At 42.0% G+C, this 25053-nt stretch overlaps 1 protein-coding gene across 1 annotated transcript in view; it reads left to right on the top strand.

Moving 5' to 3' along the window:
- LOC147706522 (alpha-2-macroglobulin-like protein 1) overlaps nucleotides 1–25053 on the top strand; it is a 290022-nt gene that overhangs the window by 165641 nt on the left and 99328 nt on the right. The window contains exons 18-22 of the mRNA XM_086932987.1: nucleotides 1810–1969; nucleotides 13144–13369; nucleotides 18702–18828; nucleotides 21153–21274; nucleotides 22269–22320. Of these exons, the coding sequence (XP_086789113.1) occupies nucleotides 1810–1969; nucleotides 13144–13369; nucleotides 18702–18828; nucleotides 21153–21274; nucleotides 22269–22320 (687 nt within the window). The remainder of the gene's footprint in view (nucleotides 1–1809; nucleotides 1970–13143; nucleotides 13370–18701; nucleotides 18829–21152; nucleotides 21275–22268; nucleotides 22321–25053) is intronic.

Genomic DNA, 25053 nt, shown 5'->3' with positions numbered 1-25053 from the left:
GCACATAGGTAAGTGGGTCTTAACAGCCTGTGGGACATTGAACCATTGTTTACACATAGGTAAGAGTGATCTTAATACCATGCCGGACATTGAACCATTGCTTGCACATAGGTAAGAGGGATCTTAACACCATGCCGGACATTGAACCATTGCTTGCACATAGGTAAGAGGGATCTTAACACCATGCCGGACATTGAACCATTGCTTGCACATAGGTAAGAGGGATCTTAACACCATGCCGGACATTGAACCATTGTTTACACATAGGTAAGAGTGATCTTAACACCCTTTGGGACATTAAACTTATTGCACCTAGGTAAGAGTTTCCTTAACACCCTGTGGGACATTGAACCATTGCTTGCACATAGGTAAGAGGGATCTTAACACCATGCCGGACATTAAACCATTACTTGCACATAGGTAAGAGTGATCTTAACACCGTGCAGGACATTGAACCATTGCTTGCACTTAGGTAAGAGTGATCTTAACACCCTGTGGGACATTGATCCATTGTTTGCACATAGGTAAGAGCGATCTTAACACCCTTTGGGACATTGAACCATTGCTTGCACATAGGTAAGAGTGATCTTAACACCCTGTGGGACATTGAACAATTGTTTACACATAGGTAAGAGTGATCTTAACACCCTGTGGGACATTGAACCATTGCTTGCACTTAGGTAAGAGTGATCTTAACACCCTGTGGGACATTGAACCATTGTTTACACATAGGTAAGAGTGGTCTTAACACCCTTTGGGACATTGAACCATTGCTTGCACATAGGTAAGAGCGATCTTAACACCCTTTGGGACATTGGACCATTGCTTGCACATAGGAAAGAGTGATCTTAACACAGTGCAGGACATTGGACAACTTATTGCACATAGGTAAGAGGGATCTTAACACCATGCAGGACATTGGACAACTTATTGCACATAGGTAAGAGGGATCTTAACACCGTGCAGGACATTGGACAACTTATTGCACATAGGTAAGAGGGATCTTAACACCATGCAGGACATTGGACAACTTATTGCACATAGGAAAGAGTGATCTTAACACCGTGCAGGACATTGAACCATTGCTTCCAAATAGGTAAGAGTGATCTTAACACCGTGCAGGACATTGAACCATTGCTTGCACATAGGTAAAAGTGATCTTAACACCATGCAGGACATTGGACAACTTATTGCACATAGGTAAGAGTGACCCTAACACCAAGGTAGGGGGGTTGTGTTGAACCATTGCATCTGAATAGAGATGTGTGAACTTCATACCATGGAGCATTGGTCCATAGCTCCCACACAGGAAAGAGTGACATTAACACAGTTAAGGTGTTGGGCCATTGCTGGCACAGAGGGAGGACAGTGATGACAACATAGGGGTGGAGGGGAGCTGGAGAGCATCATTAGTCTGGGCGAAGAGCATGAGAGTGTGCACAAGGAATGCTTGGTCATTGTGTCTGTGGTGAAAGAGACCAAGGGTCTGGAAGGAGAGATATGAAACAGTGTGTGTGACAGCAGGTTACCACTCAGATAATATTTTCTCACAAACGACCTTGAGTTGCATCAGGTCAGAGCAGTGCTGTCCACAGGGAAGAGCATCAGCAAACGGTGCTTGGGACTCCTCATGTCCTTTAGTGGCAGGGCAAGCACTCGCCAGAAGTATCCTCTTCAGCCTTGTGCCTGTGCTGACAGTAGGGCCCAAACTGGCAATGCTGCTCTAGGTGTGTGTGGACGCTTTCATGGATGGTCCTCTTTTGCTCTTCATTGCCCCTGATTGCCTCTTCCACCCATCTCTGTCTATAGGAGAGGCTGTGAATGTTCCTCACCATGGTCCTGTTATTAGCACACTCGACGATGAGGAACCGGATGACTTTTATGCCATCAGTCCCGCAAACATGGCGGAGAAGAAGGATGTTCGCAGAGACTTCCAGGATACCTGGTTTTGGGGTCTGCTGGATTTGAAGTATGTTTCTACAACTATTAACAATTGCAATAAAAATACGTTGCAAAAAATTATTAAGTAGGTGATTTCAATTAATGCGTCTGTTCCCAATAACCCACAATGGGCAGGAACTGTATTTCCAGTTTAGAATGGGTACTTTACTGTTAAAAAAGTTGACCTCCAAATGAGTAGCCACTGAATCCTTGGTTCGCCCTGTGTGTAACTGCCCGAAGAAAATTGTTGCCTGAGTCTTTTTTGCTTGCCCTGTGTATGCCCGCGCATGTTCCTTTCAGCTTTTGCCCATATCTAAAGAAGTAGGCACGAGACGTCACAGCTCTGCCTTCCGCATACTCAGAATTGATTGCGGGCATTATATGCTTCTGCTGTAGCTGAATATTTCAGTGCTATGTGGCTGGTTCGCAGGAGGGCCTTCTCCATAGACAGGGGAGCAGTTCATTTTATTAATTTCTTCATGTAGCATGTGCTCTTGTTGTAGCTAATATTTGAGCCTGATTAGGATTTTAAATTGTATTCTATAACACAGTTTATATTGTATTCATGTCATGCTTGTATTCTCTTATTTTAATTTACAGTTGCTGTATTTTGCACACTTTTACGGCTTTTAATAGCCAAAATAAATTTTTTATTTTTATTTTGAATTTGAATTTAATGAACAGCAAACTTCTCTCGGCACTTCAACAAATATGACCATTGCCTTGACTTTTGTTAAATGGAGGATACAGTTATTTATTCAGAATAAAATGGTTTCTTATTAAAAACCATTGAAGATTTCCTAAAAATGTCATGTGTAATGACAATATGGTTAAGATGCAGAGCTTAAAAACACTGACATTCGCTAGCTGTGGCACGCAGTACATCCATAACTCACCCAACAGGTTGCTGATGACCCCAGCCCTGTTGTCACAGATGACATTGTAAATATTATCAAAGACATCTTCGCTGACATAATATATGTTATTCTTATTTGTATTAACCGCATCAAAAAAGGCAGTCAACACACCAATATTGCAGAATCAACAGGGCTCAACCTCAGACTGTGGGAGCAAGGACCGGCTGATGACTGAGAAATAGGGTGCTGAGGTCAGTGACCACCAACCTGTGAGATGAAGGCCAGGCCCTTTGTTGGGTACCACTACCTCTAGAGGTCACTGACTTAAGTTCCCAACTGTGCCAATTGGACTAGGGTGCAGGGCCTGGCCTTGCACATTGGCTCTGCATTCCTACTCCCAACATCCACTGGAAATGACCTCTTCCTAGATGCAGAGGTGCCTGGGTGCAGTTCCAGGCTTGGGCCCTAGCCCTGAAAATAAAATACTCTCTTCCTTTGGCTGATTGTAGTGAGGTGTAAGTGTAAGGCAGAGAATCAAAGCCAATACTTCCCCACAGCTCACTGTCCTCCTCCTGCGGCTATGTCCCTACTGTTCTGGGCAGAGGGCCCGATTCACAGAACTAACTTAAGACAGAATCCTAAACTTACTACCATTTTGGTATTCACAGAAGGCACTTATTCTTTTCGGTATTCACAGAAGTTAGGAGTCCTAACTTTAGGACTCCTAAATGCCTTCTGTGAATACCGAAAGTCTTAAAGTTAGGATTTTTCTCAATTTAGTAGTAGTAAAGTTAGGACTCCTAACTTTAGAACTCCTAAATGCCTTCTGTGAATACTGAAAGTCTTAAAATTTTGATTTTTCTCAGTTTAGTAGTAGTAAAGTTAGGACTCCTAACTTTAAGACTCCTAAAGGCCTTCTGTGAATACCGAAAGTCTTAAAATTAGGATTTTTCTCAGTTTAGTAGTAGTAAAGTTAGGACTCCTAACTTTAGAACTCCTAAATGCCTTCTGTGAATACCGAAAGTCTTAAAATTAGGATTTTTCTCAGTTTAGTAGTAGTAAAGTTAGGACTCCTAACTTTAGAACTCCTAAATGCCTTCTGTGAATACCGAAAGTCTTAAAATTAGGATTTTTCTCAGTTTAGTAGTAGTAAAGTTAGGACTCCTAACTTTTGAACTCCTAAATGCCTTCTGTGAATACTGAAAGTCTTACAATTAGGATTTTTCTCAACTTTACTACTACTAAACTGAGAAAAATCCTAATTTTAAGACTTTCAGTATTCACAGAAGGCATTTAGGAATCCTAAAGTTAGGAGTCCTAACTCTACTACTCCTAAACTGAGAAAAATACTAACTTTAGGACTTTCGGTATTCACAGAAGGCATTTAGGAGTCCTAAAGTTTGGACTCCTAACTTCTATGAATACCGAAATGAGTAAGTGTCTTCTGTGAATACCAAAATGAGTTAGTGCCTTCTGTGAATACGAAAATAGTAGTAAGTTTAGGATTTTGTCTTAAGTTAGTTCTGTGAATCGGGCCCAGAGTCCTCAACCTTTCACCACAGCCTGTGCTCTGTGCCTCTGCCCCAAGAGCACCTTAATGTTATTGAAGAAGTCATCGCTCACCTCATGGTTTGAGTATGAGTAGTGCATTTGAGGGGGGACGTATTTTTTTTTGCTCACCATAATCGTAAATTTCAGCGTTTTAAAAGTTTGCATCATAACACTAATCCCTCCACAAACAGAGGGCCTCATTTTGGAGTTGGTGGGACTGCCACCGACAGGCTGTCGGTGGCAGTCCCACTGACATCCTGGCCTTTCGTCTGACCTTTGCATCACAATGTAGCAGGCCAGACTGATGCATTCTGGGGGAGAGAACGCTGCTTCCAACAGCCTCAAGGAGCCTGTACGTGCAACAGTCGGACACTCGTCCCAACAATTGAGGCGGTGCCTGCGCAGGCACCACCGTAGGGATTAGGATGTCCATTTCCCACAGCCTTTTCACGTTGGTTTCACCGCCATAAAAATGGCTCAAGGAAAGGTGTTTGGGGGCCCCAAGCAGGGCCCCCGTCCCCCATGGACCACTGCTAAGTGGCCAGGAGATACTATAGACCAAGGGAGTTTACCTAAGCCTCTGATGTGGCTTCAAACAATAAATGCCTGAATAAGGATGAACAAAATTTTATTAGTTTATCCTGACATTGATTTAAGTCATTTTTCTTTTCTATTAATTATCAAATTCTTTTTATATCTAGACAGAACGAGACCGTCGTCAACTTCACGTATTGCCATACAATTTATAACACGGTGAAACATAAACATTTACAGTGAAAAAACATGAAAGTGAACATATAATTATGAATACAAGATCAATGTGCTCATAGTTTCCAAGAATGAATCAATTGACAGTTGCCAAAAAACAATAATCAAAAACTGAATTGTCAGTACAATTCCTGTGGGGCAAAAAAGGAGCTTTTTGCATACCACCCCAGTTCCTGATACAATAACACTCTATTCTTATTTTAATCAGGGAATAGATGCCATATAACAAGCAGATGTCGTTGGCATTTAATGTCTTAAATGGATAAATGCCGACGCGTTTCGAGTCCCACTGTCTGATTCACAGAACTCTCATCAGGGCAGGATGAGTCGGATCCATGGGAACTGTTTATGAAAAAAAGGGTGGAAGAATTTTTACAAAGAGGTCCTCAATCCATTTAACCTTAAAATGAGTTGCATCAATACGATGCGGCATACCTTTTTTGTAACCAAGGATGCGCTGGCCTTTAAAATGTCGTCAGTGCCGTGGATATCACGCTGCAATAGAGTACAATTCAAGTCAGGGAAAATATTCCCAGTGTGAGCAACGTCGTGCTCGTGCGGGTCAAAGGGACAGTGTTAATGTTACCTTAAGTCGTCTTGCTCTAGCGGCGTGTCTGCCGTCGTGTGGATATATTTTGGTTGCCGGATTGGTTTACATTTCTGAAAAAATTCAGGGCAACACATAAGTATTTTGTGCGGGAGAAAGGCAATTGAGACTCGTTTGGAAGGAATAGACTTACTCATAAGGAGAGCGAGAAGGAGGCGGAAATTGATGCCGCTTCAAGGCACTTCAGTCCTGTGGAGAGTAAAGGGGGGGAGTCACTAGACTGGTCCTACATTCAAATGACAAGAGAAGCCGCCAGAACAGCTTCAGAGGCTTACCGTAAGGATGCTCGACTATCAGCGTTTGTCAGTTTCACTCTGCCACGGGTTCATGCAGGCAGCAAGACCCGTGTGTTTGCCGTCACATTCAAAATTCAAGTCCCGGTCACGTGGTGTTGGTCTGACCAATCAGACCATCTGAAACACTGCAGTCAATTGCAGTGCATTGTGGGAATTGTAGTGATAAGACGTATCTGTGTCGGGGGGCCAGGCGAATGTTTTAATATTTATGACGCATGTGACTCTCATGCCCTATTGACTTCGCTCAAACAATTTAGTCCTTTGTTGAAACTGTCAAATTTCAAAATGAGGTACGCTTCTTTGCGCAATAGTGCAGTCTCAATGCTGGACTGATGTTTAGGGTCAATCCATACTAATACTGTCCATTTAAAATCATTTTCACTAATGTTGTGACTCAGAAAATGTTCGACCATCGGTGCGGATGAAACTTTTTTCTTTATTCTAGAACGGTGTTGTGTGATCCTTACATTAATGGATTGGCAGGTATTTCCAATGTATACTCTATTGCATGGACATACCACAGCATAGACCACATTCTTGGTCTTACAATTTGTGAACACATTGTGTTTCCATTTGAACCCGTCATGGTCAAAAACATTGCCTTCAAGTGTCGTTGAACAAGACACACAATTGCCACATTTGTGATGCCCACATATGTGTTTTAGATTCCATTGTGCTATCAGGTCGCTTTTCCGTTTGGGAATATAGCAATCCGCTCTTATTAGTTGTTGGCCTATGCTTGTATTTTTGCGCATGGGGAAAATAGGTTTTTGTAGGGGATGTTCTAATGTTTCCAATAAATGCCAGTTTTTTAGAATGATGCGTTTGAATTGATTTGTGTGCTGACCAAAGGTCGTTACGCAAACCAATTTCTCTAGCTCACCTTTTTCTTTTACCTGGAGGAGATTCTCTCTTGGAATAAATCTGGCCCGTTTTTTAGAATGTTTTAATAGCTTTTTTGGATAACCCCGTTTCGCCATTTCACTGCAAAACGTTGTTGCATGTGACTCAAAATCTGTCACATTTGTGCAGTTGCGTCTTATCCTCAATAGTTGCCCATAAGTCAGGTTCTCTTTCAAGCACTGTGGATGTGAGCTTGTGTAATGAAGAATGGTGTTTCTATCTGTTTCTTTTTTGTATATGGTGGTTGTCAGTGTTTCTTCGCAAGCGCCTACTGTGACGTCCAGGAAAGCCATTTTGCATTTGCTGGATTCCAACGAGAATTTGATATCATTGTGCCTGGAGTTTAGCCATTCGTGGAAGTGATCGAGCTCGGTCTGGCTCCCTTGCCACAGGAGCCAGACGTCGTCGATGTACCTTTTTTTTTTTTCAGTTTAAGAAATTTTTATTTGTTTAAAGAAAGTACAATACAAAGATATTATAATAGTACAGTAGAACCAAATGATAAACATGTGATGCATATGAAAAAGTAGTAAAATAATGGTTCATTTGTAAAAGAAGAAATGAGAAGAAGATAGAGAACTAGAAGAGATAGAAAGAGAGGAAGAGAAGAGAGGGGAAGGAAAGAAGAAGAAAGAAGAAGGGAGAAGAGAGAGTAAGGGAAGAAGAGAAACAGTAGATAAATTGGTCCAGAAATCAAGGGGAAGGGGGTGATGAGAGATAATTGGAGAAGGGCAGCCAAAGGAGATCAGATTTAACTTTAGAGGAGACAGACGAGGAGAAAGCAATAGAAATCCATACCTTAACCATTGATTTATGTTGCCTGAAAATGGGTTGTTATTATATATGAATCTTTCTTCATATTGTGCCATATATAGCACTGCCATCTCCGGCCCAACCCCCCTTCTTTCTTTAAGTGGCCAGGAGGGCACATCCATGCACCTTGGTGCTGGCACATGGATGTTTGAAAACATGTCTTTTTCTACTGCAGCTTGTGCTGCGGCCCTTTTCTGGGCTGCAGCACAAGCCACAGTAGAAAAATGCTGAAAAATGCAATTTACGACTGCCAACAAGACAGTCTTATCAAAATATGGTGAGAGGGACCACTGACTACTTTTCGAGCGGTCTCAAGCCCGCTGCGATGGTGGTCGGATGCTCATCCGACCGCCATTGTAATGAGGAGCTTATTTTCAAGCCCCTTGCGCCTTTGGCAGATCACTTTTTTCCATCTTAACTCCTTCGGCGCTTATGACGAGCTCAGCTCGTCATGAGGCACAGTGGAGCTGTGCTCATGATGAGCTGAGCTTGTCATAACTGCAGCGGAACGCCCACGCTGGGATAATTCCCCTCCTGTGCGGGGCATTCCATTGAGTGGGCGGAGTCGTGACAAGCTCAGCTCGTCATGAGCACAGCTCCACTGTGCTGCATGATGAGCTGAACTCGTCACAAGCACCGCCGCGCCGCCCCCTCCCTCCCCCACACCACGGGGGAATTAGGGGTTAAAATTGATGCACCGGTGGTGCAAGGAACTTGTAAATTAGCCCCATAGTTTTTCTTTTTACAGAATGTGAATGTTTTTTTCAATTCTCTTCCGAACAAATTATACAATTCCTTAGCAAGAAACTGCTGAAGAGCTACAGATTGATAGACTACTGGCATCTTATATAAGGGTAACTTCTTTACAAAATATTGCTGTAATCTACTCAGCTTTTTATTTTTATTTTCGCCCATAACTTTTACACTTTGGCTAACATCTTGTTTTGGGCACCTTTTGTGTTGAAAATAAAACATATATCTACACTACTCTAGGTTATTGTTTTTACACTTTCTTACACATCTGGCATTAGGTTCTTTGAGTTAAAAAAATAATGTAATTTCTGATCTGCCTGTATTGTTATTTAGTTAGTCTATGTATTATTGACAATACGGTGCATAGGTTTCTTTGTATGATGGCGGTGTTTGACATTATTAAGTGCTTATCATAAAACATTCTGTATATTTATAGTTTCGAATTTGTATGCTTGTGTTTCAGGTTGGAGCATTTTCTAAGAGTCTGTTGAATTGTAAACATTACTGACATTATAGGTGACTCAATGTGGCATTTTGTATGTGTGTGTGTGTGTGTGTGTCTGTGTAAGAATTGTGTCTGGATATAAAGTTGGAAAGGGGGAGCTGGGAATTAAGATTAGCGTACCACCATAACTGGTGTGTTTCCTGTGTTCTAAGCTTTTGTTTTGTAGTCATTATTCACTGCCTTAAACCACTTGTTGAGTCTCCAACCACTTGGTGATTTTGTGCTCCAGTTGACAATGCTCAGTGAAGAGGTGAACTCTAGAACATATCTTACAAAAAAAGAGAAGAGAAAGCTCAACAAAGCCTTAAAGAAAGGAGTAGGTAACAACACTGAATTACTCCTGAAGCATAAAGAATCAGACAGACATTTCAACTCCTTTGAGCATTGGTGGGGGGAACTGGTGAGGAGAAGAAGATGGTTGCTGAAGCTCTGGGCGAGTAAAGAAGGTGCTTCGAGGACTTGGTGTCTGTCGCAACTGCAACGGCTTTCATGGTGGCAGGGAGTTTCCATCCCTCGTAAACCCCTGGCGTCCACAGTTTCTGACTGTTGGTCTGCCAGCTCCCAAATTAACATCATATGTGAGCCCTGCCATGGGCTTTCCTACCAGTGTGTTGCACCACTTGAAAGCCATTGCATGGGTGAATATATATGTCACTATGCATTGAACGCACCCACCTCCATTAGAAACATGATGGCCGATACGGACAAGGTGCAGTCACTCAAGAGGTGAAATTGTGGCGGGGGTCCACCATCTGCACTCCACCCCTTCTCCCAAAGATGCACCCCATACACCCCTTGGCAGATTCCTAGACACCTGGATTGAACAAAAAGTGTTTTGAATGATTTAAATGTAATGCAAACCACAAAGAAAATGTAAACGTGGTGGATATACATTGATACATTTTAATGTGGGTTAAAACAAAGTGACCTCGGATAGGGTTTTCAAGAACAATCATAGGCTGAGCTACTTACTGGCTGTTTTCCAATATTACAAGCTGCTAAAGCGGATAGGGGTTGTATTTTCCTCACACAAATTCCACCAGGTAGGCCCTAGCTAAATTTGTTCATGGAAAAAGTGCAGTTTACTTCACAAGTTTCGTTCTCGATTGCTAATTATGCCCAAATGCGATTTACCCAGAAACTCAGAGCGAGGAGCTTACTTCTTTATGCTGGAATTAATTTGTAGGCAGACTTGAGCATACAGCAGTCATCATCGTTATGCATCACAATTTTTTGGTCGCATTTGAGATGCTCAAATTGATTCATGGTTGGCCAGCATATTTGTCTGGAGAGTTCTTTGTCAAGTGCCAAGTAAGTGTTTCCTTGCCATTTGACCAAATGTGGCTGTATTTGTCTCAAATGTTTTCTTTCTCCCAGTTAGTACAAATCAGCTGCCATATTTATTATTGTCATTTTTATTACCCTCTGCCCCAATGCCTCCCATACTATATACATCATGGGGCCTATTCACAAACAGCATTTTGTAGTGCATTAGAAGGACTACAGAAGTACTACTAATGTACTACAAAATGCTGCTAATCAACCTACAGGCCGAGGTCAACGCCTCTGCCTCTCCAATCGTTTACGTATGGATATCTATACCCGAATGCAGAGATCTCCGCACAGGTACGTATACCGTGTAACAGGGAATGTCAGAGCAACATTGGGTAGTGGCTAAACAATGGGGAAGTTTAGGGAGGGGTTTAGGGAAGGACATGCACAGACCCACAAACGAGTAACCTACCTGATATTCACAAACTGCACTTCTACAGGTACAATTGCCAAATAGGACATAAAACAGTGATAAATGTACTCTAGCTCAGACCTGGAGTAAAACCAACATCACAAGCCCAACTATAGGATATTGCAGTACCAATCCACAGAAAAAAATCAAGGTAGGAACTTAGACTACAACTCCATATAAACTAATGCTATTTCAAGTAAACGTATTTTAACATCTAAAATGTATGAATAAATGTAATTTAATGTTAAATTATATATGTGAAATATAATTATTAGTTTATTGTAAGATATGTTAATTGTTTTTAAATGTAAGTATTTTATGTTAATTATTCAAACATAATTAAATATGTTTTAATTAATTCTGTACATAACTTTCAATATTTTTTCCAACAAAATAAAAATAAACATAAAAATTAAACTTGAGGTGGGATTTTTATAAATTTTCATCTTAAGAAAATTATTTACATTTAATAAAATACAGTAAAAATATTTAAATATGCCATAGCATTTTTGAAAAATGTGTTACTGATTTAAAATGAATATTCTGAGTTAATTTGCATTATTAAGCCATTTAAAATAATAATAATTTTTTTTAAAGTTGAATAAACTCTTAAACGTTGCCCTAAACTTTACCATAGAAAGATCTCTGCCCTGGTGTTGGAGACCTCCGCATACATGTAAAAAGTTACTAGTAGTTATTTTTACCCTCGTAAAGTATGCTCGCCCCTGAATTCATGGAATGGAAATATGTAAGTCTACACTTTTGGATAACTTTGCACTTGTAAATGGTGAATATCCAAAAGTAGTAAAGTTACTCACAGTCAAGAGTAAACTTACACATATAGATTTACTCTTTCGCAAGTTTACCACTGTGAATGGCCCCTAGAGTTTCCTTTATCTAATTCTGAAGGCTATAATTGGAGTGTGATAACGGCTTCCCATTTGATGATTCCTGTGATTTGTGGAAAATAGGTGCATTTTGGGTCTGGTTTAAGTGAGCAGCAGTTCGCAGACATATTGTTAGCAATTCTTTACACTAGAATAGAGTGAGCATTAGCTCTGCATAGAGACATTTTACTCCCACCTCATGCTATTGGCTATTTTGTGTATCATTTGCGTATCCAGGAAGTACTTCCTTTACAAAGCATGAAAAATCAGTTTACATCCGGGAAGTTCACTCAATCATCACACTGTTTGTCCAATTCCATGCTTCACCTTTAAGTGAATTCTACATAGAAACCAATCGTTTTTCCACATTTTCCCCAAAATTGGAAATGCCAAATGGGCAGTTGTCAATGTCATAAACAGCATTTAGGCTTGTAACACATTTATAGAGCGTTTATTATTGCCTGTGCTTATATGCGTTGGCACATTAAAACGATCAATTGGCTTTGCCAATGCTTGTAGATGTTGTAATTGAAAAGCCCATTACTTATTTTGGTTGTTCACGTTACTACCCATCACAAACCAAACCCGATAACGTGTAATGCCCTATAGATCTCACCCCATGTATATCCTGGTGTTTTCTGCACAGTGTCCCTTGTTTGCCATTTGAAAGTAGGCCTATGCTATATTAAAAATGTAAATAAGGTAAATAGGACCTCTCCATACCACAGATTAATTTCTGAAATTTCACAATCTAAGGGTGACTCGTGGGAAAAAACGGATTAATGTTTGATCACTTTTTTACTATGATGCGTGATCACCAGCTTAACGTCTGACTATTACTGTTACTGTCCAAGTTAATGGGCAAGCACCTTTCACTGGAAAGACAACTTGGTTGCCAATGGCACCACTTAGGCTTCTAAGAGATGGCAAATCCAGAGGACAGCATGCATCTTCACTTGCAAATATTATAAACAGTTGAGTAAATATTTTATGTGCTTTCAGAATTGACAATGAGTACCTACCATCTTGCAAATACACTGTTGTATTTTATGATGGGTATTGTTTGAGAAAATGAGTCCTCTGAGTAATGGCTAATTTTAATTTAAAAACACATAAATGTGTTTCTAATCTCCTGAGATGTTCTCTTGCTGATTTAATCCTCTTTCACTCTTTCTTACCCCAACCTTCCTCCTTCTCTGATGATGGAAGGTTCGATTCTCCCCTGGGATAGAATATAATGTGTGAGCTGGAAGAGCTGAACGCGCTTAGATAGCGTTATGACAATAAACATCCTAAAAATGTGCCCTCTATTCACTTCGGTATCAATATGATAAGTTTGAAATTTGTCATTGTGAAAGGTGTGCATTAGGACATGTAGTTCTGGTTGCTGTAGCAAATTTCAGGGGAGATGAAGAGGATGGTAAAAGGAGATGCTAATTCCCCTGGGATGTGATGGTCAAGCTGTGATCTTTATGTTATTGTAGATGTTAAAACCATAAATCTTTTTCTCCCATACAGCTCAACCGGCCTAGCAGAGCTGCCTCTGACTGCACCAGATGGAATCGCTGAGTATACGGCAACAATGATCTGTCTGGCTGACATGGCCTTCAGCCTCTCACCGCCTGAAAGCATCAAGGTCTACAAGCCGCTCTCCGTTCAGCTGACGCTGCCCTACTCTGTCATCCACGGGGAGACATTCCGCGTGGTGGCCAACGTCTTCAACTACCTGGAGCACACCATCCGGGTATGCAGGGCTTCTGTGGGAGGCTGAATGGGCCGGGGTCTTCTGCAGAAAGACGGCATGGTAGACTATGGAAGGGGTTCACCAGAACCGCTAATGCTCTCACGGTTTAAAAAGTTATTTGTGGAAATTTACTGTAGTGGATGCACATCATAGGCATCCTGGTTACTCTGTTGTTTACTAAACCTGTGGTGTTAAATTATTAGTAGTGTTATCTGCTGCTAAGCCCAAAGTTTAAAGGTAGTGCTGTGCACCACTGGCTCGCGGGCTCAATGGCAGTTGTGTGTATTATCCTCCCATGAATGGCTCATAGGAATATGCGATGTTACAACACGATCAAAATGATCGCGGTATACAACTTCGCAGTTTTCACAATGCAAGTCGTTACAACGACTTCTGCTGGAGGGCGCTGGAATTAGGAGTAGTAAGATTTACTATTACAACACCTGTCTACGTACGTACGTACAGTAGGGAAGGTGTTGGAATAGTAAATCTTACTATTCCTTAGGTTATAGTGCCATCCAGCGCAAGTCGATGTAACGCTTGCGTTGTAATGGCTGCGTTCTAAATGCATCGCGGTGTAATCACCGCGATGCAAAGGATGTTTCCCGCTCACAGTGTTGTGTGCTACTAAACTCAGACCTTGATTGGCGTGTTGTGTAATGATTGCCTTATTGACTGATGGTTATCCTCAGCGCTGCTGTCTTGTGTCTCAATACATGTGTTTTGCACTGATCGCTTCAAGCCAGGATGGTCTTACTATCTGCTCAAGCCCTGTGACTTGATGTTTCTGCTGGGCTCTTTTAGTCAGAGGATAACAGTAGTGCACAGTATTGCTGGCTATGCCAGCTTGTGTGTCCTTGGCTGTATGTCTTGGGCGTCATGCTATCCTTCTGCTGACCCCAGGGTATGATTGAAGGAATTACTATATATCCGTATTTGTAAAGCGCGAACTACTCACCCTTACGGGTGTCAAGACGCTGGGGGCCGTCGTGGAAATTAAGTGAGCTATTGCCCAGAGTCACATGGTGCTGAGCTGAGCTGCCGCCGGAGCCGGGGATAGAACCGTGAACCCTGTGCTCCGAAGTCAGCTGCCCTGGCCACTGGAAACAGTAATTGAGGTTCCAATTTCAATAGGTATTCATCATTCCTACCTTGTGTTTTATTTTGAGACTTCACCTGCTTTAAAGAGGTGAGGTCTTTTTGTGACTGTCTGGGGCTGATGACTTACTATGAAGTATGACATTTCTATGCGGCTGGTAACTCCCACCGCTGGGCCCATTGGAATTAAAAGTGCACCTGTAATGAGGCACATAGAGCAGTATTTTATCCAAAAGATGCCGTCACCTATCATCCCACATCTCTTAACTTTCCACTAACACCTCAGTAGAGTCAGACTGCTGATTATTCCATTTAAATACTGCATTTAGGGAACGTTGTTCAATATTTTTGAGTTCAGTAAAGAGCCCTTGACTTTGAACTGCAATGCAAGTAAGAAAGCATTCTTTATGGCATTGCTTTAGAAACTGCAACATAGTGGAGGCGGCCTCGATGTAAAATAAAAACAGTTCATCATAGTATTAATAGGGCTGCCCTAATCCTGAAATGTGTTGTGGAACAGATGATAGGAGGTGATAAAACCTTTACCAGATCCTAGACGGTGGCTTGCTTCTAACTATATCTCTCCCTTCACTCACTTAAATCCAGCTTGTAATTTGTTCTGTGGTTTATCTCAAGTACCCCAAAATAACAGTTTCTTAGTCATTGACACTGCCAAAGAAAAGAAAGATATTTCTGTGGTGCACCAGTAATAGGTCCTTTTAAAGATTATTTAAGCAACCTCATGTATATGTATTGTATTGATGAGTCGGTAGTCGCTCTCACAGGAGTGTGTACATTGCAGCAAGCAATACATGACACATTAGTTGTCTATTTGGTTATATAATTGTACATTGGAGATACTCAATCATTTGAGCAATGAAATGAGGGCATGGTAAGGGAACTACAGATGCAGACATTACAAGGCAGTGTGTGTACAAAGGCCCGCTTGTAGGAACAGGTAAATGAATCCTAGAGCAATCAGGAGTTATTGGGCTCAGATTGTGAAGATCACAGCCTTTGGTCTTAACCTTACTATTGAGCCCAAAACTGAGCACCAAATCAATCAGTCAGGGAATTGTAAGCGCACGACTCACCCATGAGGGTCTCAAGCATCGGGTACATCCCTTGAGCACTCGACCTTCACGGTAGCAAAGTCGAACAGTCCAAGATGTACTCAGGGAGTAGTGTGTGGGGTAGAGACTCAGAACTCAACAAACTATCCAATAATACTTAACAAATCAATGTCCAGTCAGAGCTTTGTTTGAAAAAAGAGGAAGTACTTTACTATTCACACACAGTACACAGATAACAGAAATCATTAAATTATTGCACAGCATTCAGGTGATACTTCTGTGGTTTGTCAGAGGGGACCTATGTTGTTTCAGAAAGACAGACCTCAGTTGTAATCTAGTACAAAAATCTTAAATCCTCTTGGGGTAGATGGGATGAGTCACTGGAAGGCCAAAATGGCATTTAGCAGTCTTTTGTAAATGTTTATTCTATTAATCAGTGGGTCACCCTGTCAAAGAAAATCTGCATACATTCTAATAAAAGCCCAAAAGGGTTTATTAACAAAAGAACAATTGATTATCTGTGAATCGCAGATTCAGCTGAAAGGGGTTCCCCCTTCAACCCATAATGGAGCGACCTCTGTAAACAAAGGCAAGGCACAAATATACAGCATTTAAAATACAGGAGGTCACATGGCTTTGTTAAACAAACATAGTAAACAGGTGACTGGATCCATGGTCATGAGAAAGAAAGAAGAAGAACTTCAAATCTAACAAAAAGGTCAACACTTTCTATTGAGCAAGCTAATCAAAACTGTTCTCTGTCAGGAGCAAAGATGTTAAAGAAAGGTTCAAAATGACATAGATGGGCATTTCATCTAGGCATGGTTAGCAGGGATAAGAAAACGAGACTGCAACTTTCAGTAATGTTAAAGCTGTTATTTGCTGTTCACACACCTTTTGGTGTTATTTTCCCCTTTTTGCTCAGTACTCTCTTTTCAGTTCAGGTTGAGCAGGTACCACCTGCATATGTTTGATGGTTGGTGGGGGCAATGGCGCCTCTGGTGGGATGCATTCTGCATGGTCCCCCTTGCAGGGATCACAACGTCTCTGCACTGGCCCCGATGACCCGGTAGTTGTCTTCAACATGTGTGTCAGTGAACGCACATTCTGTTAAGCGTTAGCAGCATCAGTACAAGATGAATGAAGAAGCTGCTCAGAGTCCGGTGGACCTTGCCAATTGGCCCAACCACACTCATATCCCAACCAAATGAGGAGCCCAACCCGGGTCGTAACTGTGAGAAGATAGTGTTGGTTGATGTGCCCTCCAACAGTGCAGGACACCTTTGTCCTCAGCACAGTACTTCTACAAGTACTCTGGTTCTTCAGATGGGACTGCAGGATGTGGTCAGGATTCGTTAGCATCCTATGCTTCTAGGCACTTGATCGTCTGTGTAGAACTCATACAGCGTCAAGTTCCAAAGCACTCTTTACAGATGGCACACAGGCTTCAGCTCTAACTGCGGGGATATCACAAAACTTTCAGGCTTCACCGTCTGCCAGGACATCGCTTGTCATTCCCTGTGTCACAGCAGATGGGTTTGGTTCTAAATTCTGCTCCTTCGCACTACGTCTTCTTCTTGGCAGCATCTACCTCTTAAAATAGCAACTCCAGGACCCTTGTGAGCAGTTGCTCAATTCCCTCCTTCAAAGCAGGGCAAAGGCAGGTCTCCGGGCAGGCTCGCAAACCATCCAGGTTTCGCGTCCTTTACCTGGCAATGCCAGTTGGCAGAATATAACCCAACCCTGCATCACAAAGTGTTTTCCGGTCACTACAGGTGTAAGACCCCAGATATCTTGGCACACTGGCTGGGAAGTTTCTGCCCAATCTTTACATTAAGTTGCAAACATTGTTTGTATTTAGCGTTAAGACGTGTTTGGGTGCAACTCTTGCTTTTCACTGGCTCCTCCACGGCATGCCAGTCACGGTCTTTGTCTTCAGATGCCAGCAGGAAGGTGCAGTGGAGTTGAGAGTCTTCTGTCAAGGAACAAGCAAAACAAGGGCGCACACGAGGGAGAGGCTGTCCCACTTCCAGTGAATAATGTGGCTGGGAAACTCCACAAGCTTCAAAGGGATTCTCCATTTCCTCTCGTCCACACCCAAAAGACTGATCCACTACAAAAGATCTCTGGTATATCCTGGAGGATCCCTGTTATTCCATTGCTCTCTGGAGCTCTCCCCACCCTCCATCTTTGCCTCCCCACACACATGCAGGGCACACATAAATATGCACCTACAAATGTACACGCATCATTGATGGCCAGCATGAATGGGGCGAAGGACCAGGTTGCACTGGACTTGTGGATCCATTTAAAGAGTGCATAAGAGGCTAGTAAGTGAGTCTCTCTGGCAGAGACAGGTAAAAAAAGCCTGTCTAGCCACTACCACAATTGGGAAGCCTCTGCAGCCCATTGAGATAAGAGTCGTCATGGTTGGTAAGGAGTGTGAACATACTGTGTCCTGCCAGACAACAGAGCCCGCTCTAAGCCACACTAAGGGCACACCAATATTGTCACAGAAAAGGCCCTCAGGGCACACACGATTGTCCTGTGTGCTGAGGCTGGGGTAAACATTCCACAGAGCTTGCTATGATGAACTTGATTCATGGAGGCATGCTCTCCTGAGCCATGCAAGGGGCATCTCTGCGTTCTAATAATACCTTACTGTTATTACACCGCGTCTGGGAGGTGGGGGCAGAAGATCAGGGTATCAAGGGTTTGATCTTTCATGGTTGTATAGGTGGTATCTGAGGCTGTGTTCCAGCCATTCCTAGTTGTGTAAACCCTCCTTGTACATACCATTGAGTTTCCATGATAAATTCCTTTTGACAACACTGTATGAAAAAGTACTCCTGAGGAATATCTTGTTTACGGTGTAACCCAGTTCCAGTTTGGTTTATTAGGGAGCTTTTTCCATTTGGTATTGCAATACAGAGGTGAGCCTAGAGGATAGCAATAGAACCATTTATCTATTAAAGAAAAAACTCACTGTGAAATTTGCAGCTTTAACACATATTCCATAGGAGGCATTGAGACCAGACTGATAGTTCAGGTAGCCTGTGAGGCAGGGGGACGGTGGGGAGGAGTTTGCAGGGGCAAGGGGTGGGTCAAAACAAACCTTCATGTACCACTAGAATGACGCTTGTGTTGTTGTATCGATACAGGTGCAAGTGTTGTTGGCCGAGAGCAGTCACTGTGACATAAGATCGTGCCCTGACTGCAACTACACCCGCTGCCTGGAGGCTGGCACAGGTGGCACCTTCACTTGGCTGGTGGAGCCGACGAGACTGGGTATGTTGGAAATCCTGGCACAGGCTTCTCCTTGCAATACTGGAATAATATGAAACATTGCACCCCTCCTCTTATGGAGGGATTCAGGTCCATTCAAGGACTTCCATTTTTGGGAGGTGGCTCTGGGAAATGTCATCCAATGGTATTGCTAAACTGTCATCCGATGGCATGACTGAACTCTCATCCAACGGCATGACTGAACTCTCATCCAATGGCATGACTGAACTCTCATCCAATGGCATGACTGAACTCTCATCCAATGGCATGACTGAGTTGTCATTCAATGGCATGACTGAGTTGTCATCCAATGGCATGACTGAGTTGTCATCCAATGGCATGACTGAACTGTCATCCGATGGCATGACTGAACTGTCATCCGATGGCCTGGCTGAGTTGTCATCCAATTGCATGACTGAGTTGTCATCCGTTGGGATGACTGAACTGTCATCTGATGCCATGACTGAACTGTTATCCGATGGCATGACTGAACTGTCATCCGATGGCATGACTGAACTGTCATCCGATGGGATGACTGAACTTTCATCCGATGGCATGACTGAACTGTCATCTGATGGCATGACTGAACTGTCATCCAGTGGCATGACTGAACTGTCATCCAATGGCATTACTGAACTGTCATCCAATGGCATGACTGAACTGTCATCCGGTGGGATGACTGAACTGTCATCCGATGGCATGACTGAACTGTCATCCGATGGGATGATTGAACTGTCATCCGATGGCATGACTGAACTGTCATCTGATGGGATGTCTGAGCTGTCATCCAATGTCGTAACTGAACTCTCCTCCAATGGCATGACTGAACTGTCATCCAATGTCATGACTGAGCTGTCATCCAATGGCGTGACTGAGTTGTCACCCAATGGCATGACTGAGTTGTCATCCAATGTCATGACTGAGTTGTCATCCAATGGCATGACTGAGTTGTCATCCAATGGCATGACTGAACTGTCATCCAATGGCATGACTGAAATGTCATCCAATGGCATGACTGAACTGGCCCTGCCGGGATCAGGAGCCTATCACAGGTTTCAACGCTACATAGGCTTATACATGCTAAGAAAAGTCTGCTGTGATTGCACCCTGAGTTCACAGCAGATCATTCCTCTGAAAGGTGTAAATATGATTTGCTGCTTCCAAGAAATTTCACTCCAGGGGACTGAAGCACACCTAAAGAACTGGGAGAGTTTAAGGTTACTCCTAAACTATTTGTAAAACCTATTTATTGGGTAGAAAGTATTATTAAATACAAGTTTACAATATATTCGATATATATGTACAGTTGGGTTTTAGTAGTCCTTGTTTCAGTCTATAGGTTTTTGCTAGAGATGCTTCTGCAGTCTAAGCTTTCACAAATTACTGAGTAAAGAAGGCAATTGTATATATTGGGTAGAAGGAGCTAGCACTTTAAATACCTGCCTCTAATCTTCTCTGATCGTTCGCGCATATTATTCTTTAATACTAACTATTTTATACATACATTTTTGTGTTTTGCATTATATTAATTCACTAACTTATCATTCACTATACCACACATCTTTCTAACTGAGATGGCAAATCAGCTGGGTGGTACATGTATGTGACATATATCAACTATATATTCAAGCAGAAGGTATAGTTTAAAATGCTGCTGCTCAGTAGGATCATGCGCCTAAAACCTCGTCTAACAAATCATTGTATGTTTTTTTTTCTGTTTAATGCCGCTGTGAGCCCATGCGTCTTTTATTTTACCCATGCCCCGAAACAAGTTCTATTCCAAGAGTTCATAGTTGTCCCCTGTATGCATCAAGTGCAGCAGCTTCTCACCAGTATTTTGACACTTACTAATGGGCCACACTCAGAAGTCCCTGGTAGCTGCAAGCCAGTAGTTTGTGTTAGGAAGTTGATCAGGATTGAGAGATGAAAGGATAGATATGTGAGCAAAAGGAATGATTCTGGTTTTACATGAAGGATTATTAAGGTTTATATCTGCCTTGAACAAGCAACGTTTTGTCAGTCCCATCAAGGAATTTTATCCTTAATTAAAGAATTTCTTAATCATAAAGAAGAAAATAAAGTGTTTCTAAACTTTTTTTAAAATAACTGATCTTGGTGTGATATTACTGTTTAATAATAATGCCCAAATATTAGAATTATGCCAAACTATCAGTAGATGTATCATTGTTGCAGGATTAAAGATCCATGGCTAGATATTTATGATGCATTGATGAACCTCTTGTTAATCTATGTGTCACCCCATCCCAAATATTCCATGTCTCCAAAAAAGGAGCATATAGGCATAAGACCCTTTCTGTTTGTTCTAGGTGAGGTGCAGCTGACAGTCAGCGCCGAGGCCCTGGGCGCGGAAGAGCTCTGCAATGGGACAAAGCCTGTAATGCCAGATAAAGGGGGCAAAGACACTGCGATGGAGTCGGTGCTGGTCCAGGTCAGTAAGGACCCTGTTTCAGACTGAGATACTTGCTGGAGTCCACCAGTGGCTTCAACCAGTGTGGATGTTACTATAGATTTGTAGGTGCAGGCGGAAAGTTCAGTTGGAAGTTGCCATGTGGTTGGCAGACAGACTTCACTACAGACATTGTGGAGGGAACCATTCCACCCAGCAGACTTTATTGCATGTCTTGATAAGTGCCTCTCCCATCTGGGATTTGGTAAACCTTCCCTCCTTTGCAATTTGTTGTTCTTACTGCTGTGTAAGCTCATGGCCTCGCACTTTACATGATTTGCACATAGGTGGACGTTTCATGCCTTCCAAAATGTGCCCCCAAATCTTATTTCGTGAATTGTACTCTCTGAGCAAATTAGTAAACTCTGCCTTCTGTGTAACTTGATAACTCTAACCTCAGTAATTTGGTAACTCTGCTATTATGTGCAATTTGGTAACTTTAGATTCTGGGTAAATTGGAAACGCTCCCTTTTTGTGCAATTTGTCAACTCTGCCTCCATGTGTAATTTGATTACTTTAACCTCAATAATGTAATAACTCTGCATTCCTGTCGAATTTGGTAACTTTGTCTTCTGGGTAATTGGAAGCTCTGCCTTCCAGTGTAATTTGGTAGCTCTGCCTCCATGTGTAATTTGATAACTTTAGACCCAAGAATGTGATATCTCTGCTTTCCTGTGCAATTTGGTAACGGTGTCTTTAAGGTAATTTGGTATTTCTGCATTCCTGTGTAATTTCATAACTCTGCCTCTCTGTGTAATTTCATAACTCTAACCACAATATTCTGATAACCCCGCCTTGCTTTGCAGTTTGGTAAATCTGTCTTTGGGGTTGTTTGCTAACTCAGCCTCCCTGTGTAATTGGGTAACTCTGTCCTGGTAATTGTGCCTCCTTTGTAATTTGATGAAATTCATGTCTTCTTTCCTGTTGACATTTCTCTTTCAACTCCTCCTCCTGAAACTCCATTGGCTCTCTGTAGCCGCAGGGCATGCTGGTAGAGACCTCCCACAACGCAATGCTCTGCGCCAAAGGTAAGATGCCCTTCTTGGTTTCTAAGATACTGTAAATGATGCTTTGGAGTTAATTTCCTAATGGACTTAGGCCATGGAGAGGGGGTGAGCCGTAAGGTACAACCTCTCATAGATGTGGCTTCACAGGAAGCTACCTCGTCAGAAGTGCCCTTGTAAGTGTCAATATAGAAAGCACTAGACAGACAGACTGCATGGTGTTGAAAATTTTAGGCATTATACCAAAATTCCCAAAACGCACAGATCCAGACAATTAAAGTCATAATATCCTAATGTCTTTTAACTGATCTCAGTGCTAAACGTATACAAAGTGAAGAAGTCAGAATACTTACATTCCTCCCTCCCCTTCTCAAAATGTGTCCCTGCTCCATCCATCGATCCAATCCCTCCAATTCATCCATCCATCCATCCATCCATCCATCCATCCACCCACCCACCCAATCATCCATCCATCCACCCACTTATCCACCCATCCCTCCCGCCTCCCTCCCTTCCTCCATCCATTCATCCAGTCAGCCACCCACCCATTCATCCATCCATCCACCTATACATCCCTCCCTCCCTCCATCCAGCCAGTCACCCACCCACTCCTCCATCCAACCCTCCCTCCCTCCCTCCCTCCCTCCCTCCATCCCTCCCTCCCTCCCTCCATCCCTCCCTCCATCCATCATCAATGTTTGCTTCCTCTTTATTTCTTTATTCAACGCTCACCATCTTTCTCATCCACTGTGTTTGTTCAGGTATCTGTAATCTCGCCTATGCTCCATCTATCCTTTGTTCTTTTCTGACTTCCTTTCCTTCTTTTCATCACAATTTTATTTTCTATTAAACATCATCTTCCACCCTTTTTTTCATGTGCCTTCATTTCCTCTTGTTTGTTAGTTCAATAATCCTGTCTCCTTTGCCAGCAGAGAAACCCTTCATATATACCAACAATATGGCTCAAAGGGAATCACCACTGATATCTGTTGTCTTGTTCAGGTAACAAGTCTGTGTCTCAGTAAGGGGCCTACTCAGACTTTCATCCTTCCGTTCATTAAACGAATACCCTCAAGTTGGGTTTTCTGAAAATTGGTACAGTTTATTTACAGCACTTATAAATGTCAGTAGTGCACCATGAAGCACTATATTTTTAAGCACTTAAATAAGATAGAAATGAACATGTGGTGGGTAGGGGAACAGCGTTTACAACACTGTCATTACATCGCGCTACTATTATAATGTGGCCGTTACATCAACCGCGTTGCTAGTACGCGATGCATTTACATTGCAAGTCATTACGACGACTTGCAATAGGGGGCGCTGCGGCATTGGAAATTAATTCTAACACCTTCCCTACTGTTGCACAAACTGGTGTAGGAACAGTAATTAATACTATTCCTAAGTCCAGCGCGCCTCCTAGTGAAAGTCGTTGTAATGACTACTGATGTAAATGCATTGCATACTAACAACACAGTCATTGTAACGACTGCGTTGTAAAAGCACGCGATGTAATGCATCGAGATGTAATGAGACTCATTCGGTGGGTAGTGAAAGGGGTGTGGACAGTGTGGTAATCCGCTTCATTAAATGAGGGTATAACACAGCACTTTCCTCTTTTTATAAAAAGGCTAAACCTGTTCATATTCAAATGAAACACAGTCTCGTGTTGGAAAGCAATTGCCCTGTCACTCTTTTTTTAAACTTTCACCCTCATTTAAATCAAAAATTGCAGTATGATTTCCAGGCATTTAGATGTTGATTGAAGAGTAAAAGTTCCACTATGACTTCTGGCTACAGCTCTTCCTTATGTAAAGCCTTTCTGGCATGGATCTGTGTCTGAATTCGTAAGAATAATGTTTAGAACGTAATACATGTGTTTATTTCAAGTTTCTCTTCCCCTTTTCAATCATTACAGAACACCAGACGTGTAATTTCTGCCACGATGGCTAGTTCAGTTCATGCCTGGGTTAGAGAAAAAAATAAGTCACATTATGTGTGTGACTTTTTCTTGGGCCTCAGCCCTGCACCCAGGGGGGGGGGGCACAATAATAATTCTGCCTTTTCTAAGTTACATATAGTTTCTAAATAATCCTAAAGAGTTTTAAAAACGTTTCAAAACATTGGGCTTGTTTTTTTAAGGTTATAACCAATAATTCAAAGTTCTTTGTGCGACAGTTTGTGAAGATCTCCTTAAAAATGTTTATGGACTGTGAGTTGGGTTTTTACAGGAAGTCGAAATTGCAAAGATTGGGTAGGATGGGTGGGTTAACACTATTTGCAACTTTGTGAACCCACTCAGAGCCAATATAGGATGGAAGTTAGGAATCTCTTCCGCAATGTTGGGCAGGTCACATACAGACAAGGAGAAATCCATAAGGATGTTCCATGGGCTTTTGAATTGACCATGTAGTCTCTGTGTGTAAACGATCCACCGCCGCATTCATCCTAAGTCAAATTTATTAAAAGAATAGCCATATACCATAATGTCCTCTCACTTTCGTCCACCATCATCATCAAGCTTTATTTGGCCACAAAGACCATAAAAACACAATAAAAATATAATTTAAATCTATCAAATCACAATAAAATCATGCAAATATCAACTGTCTCCCACATTTAAAAGAAAAGTAAGACTACTTCAAGAATTATTTTTAAATCCCCAAGAATTGCAAAATTACATGATAGCTTTTTAGGCTCACATTTAAAAAAGTCCTTACGAACTCATTACGTTGAGCTAAAGTGCATATCTCCTTC

The sequence above is a fragment of the Lissotriton vulgaris genome, chromosome 7, assembly GCF_964263255.1.
Source record: "Lissotriton vulgaris chromosome 7, aLisVul1.2, whole genome shotgun sequence".
NCBI classification, from domain to species: Eukaryota; Metazoa; Chordata; class Amphibia; order Caudata; family Salamandridae; genus Lissotriton; species Lissotriton vulgaris.
The sequence above is the reverse complement of the archived record's forward strand: the minus strand, read 5'-3'. Positions and strand labels throughout refer to the sequence as shown.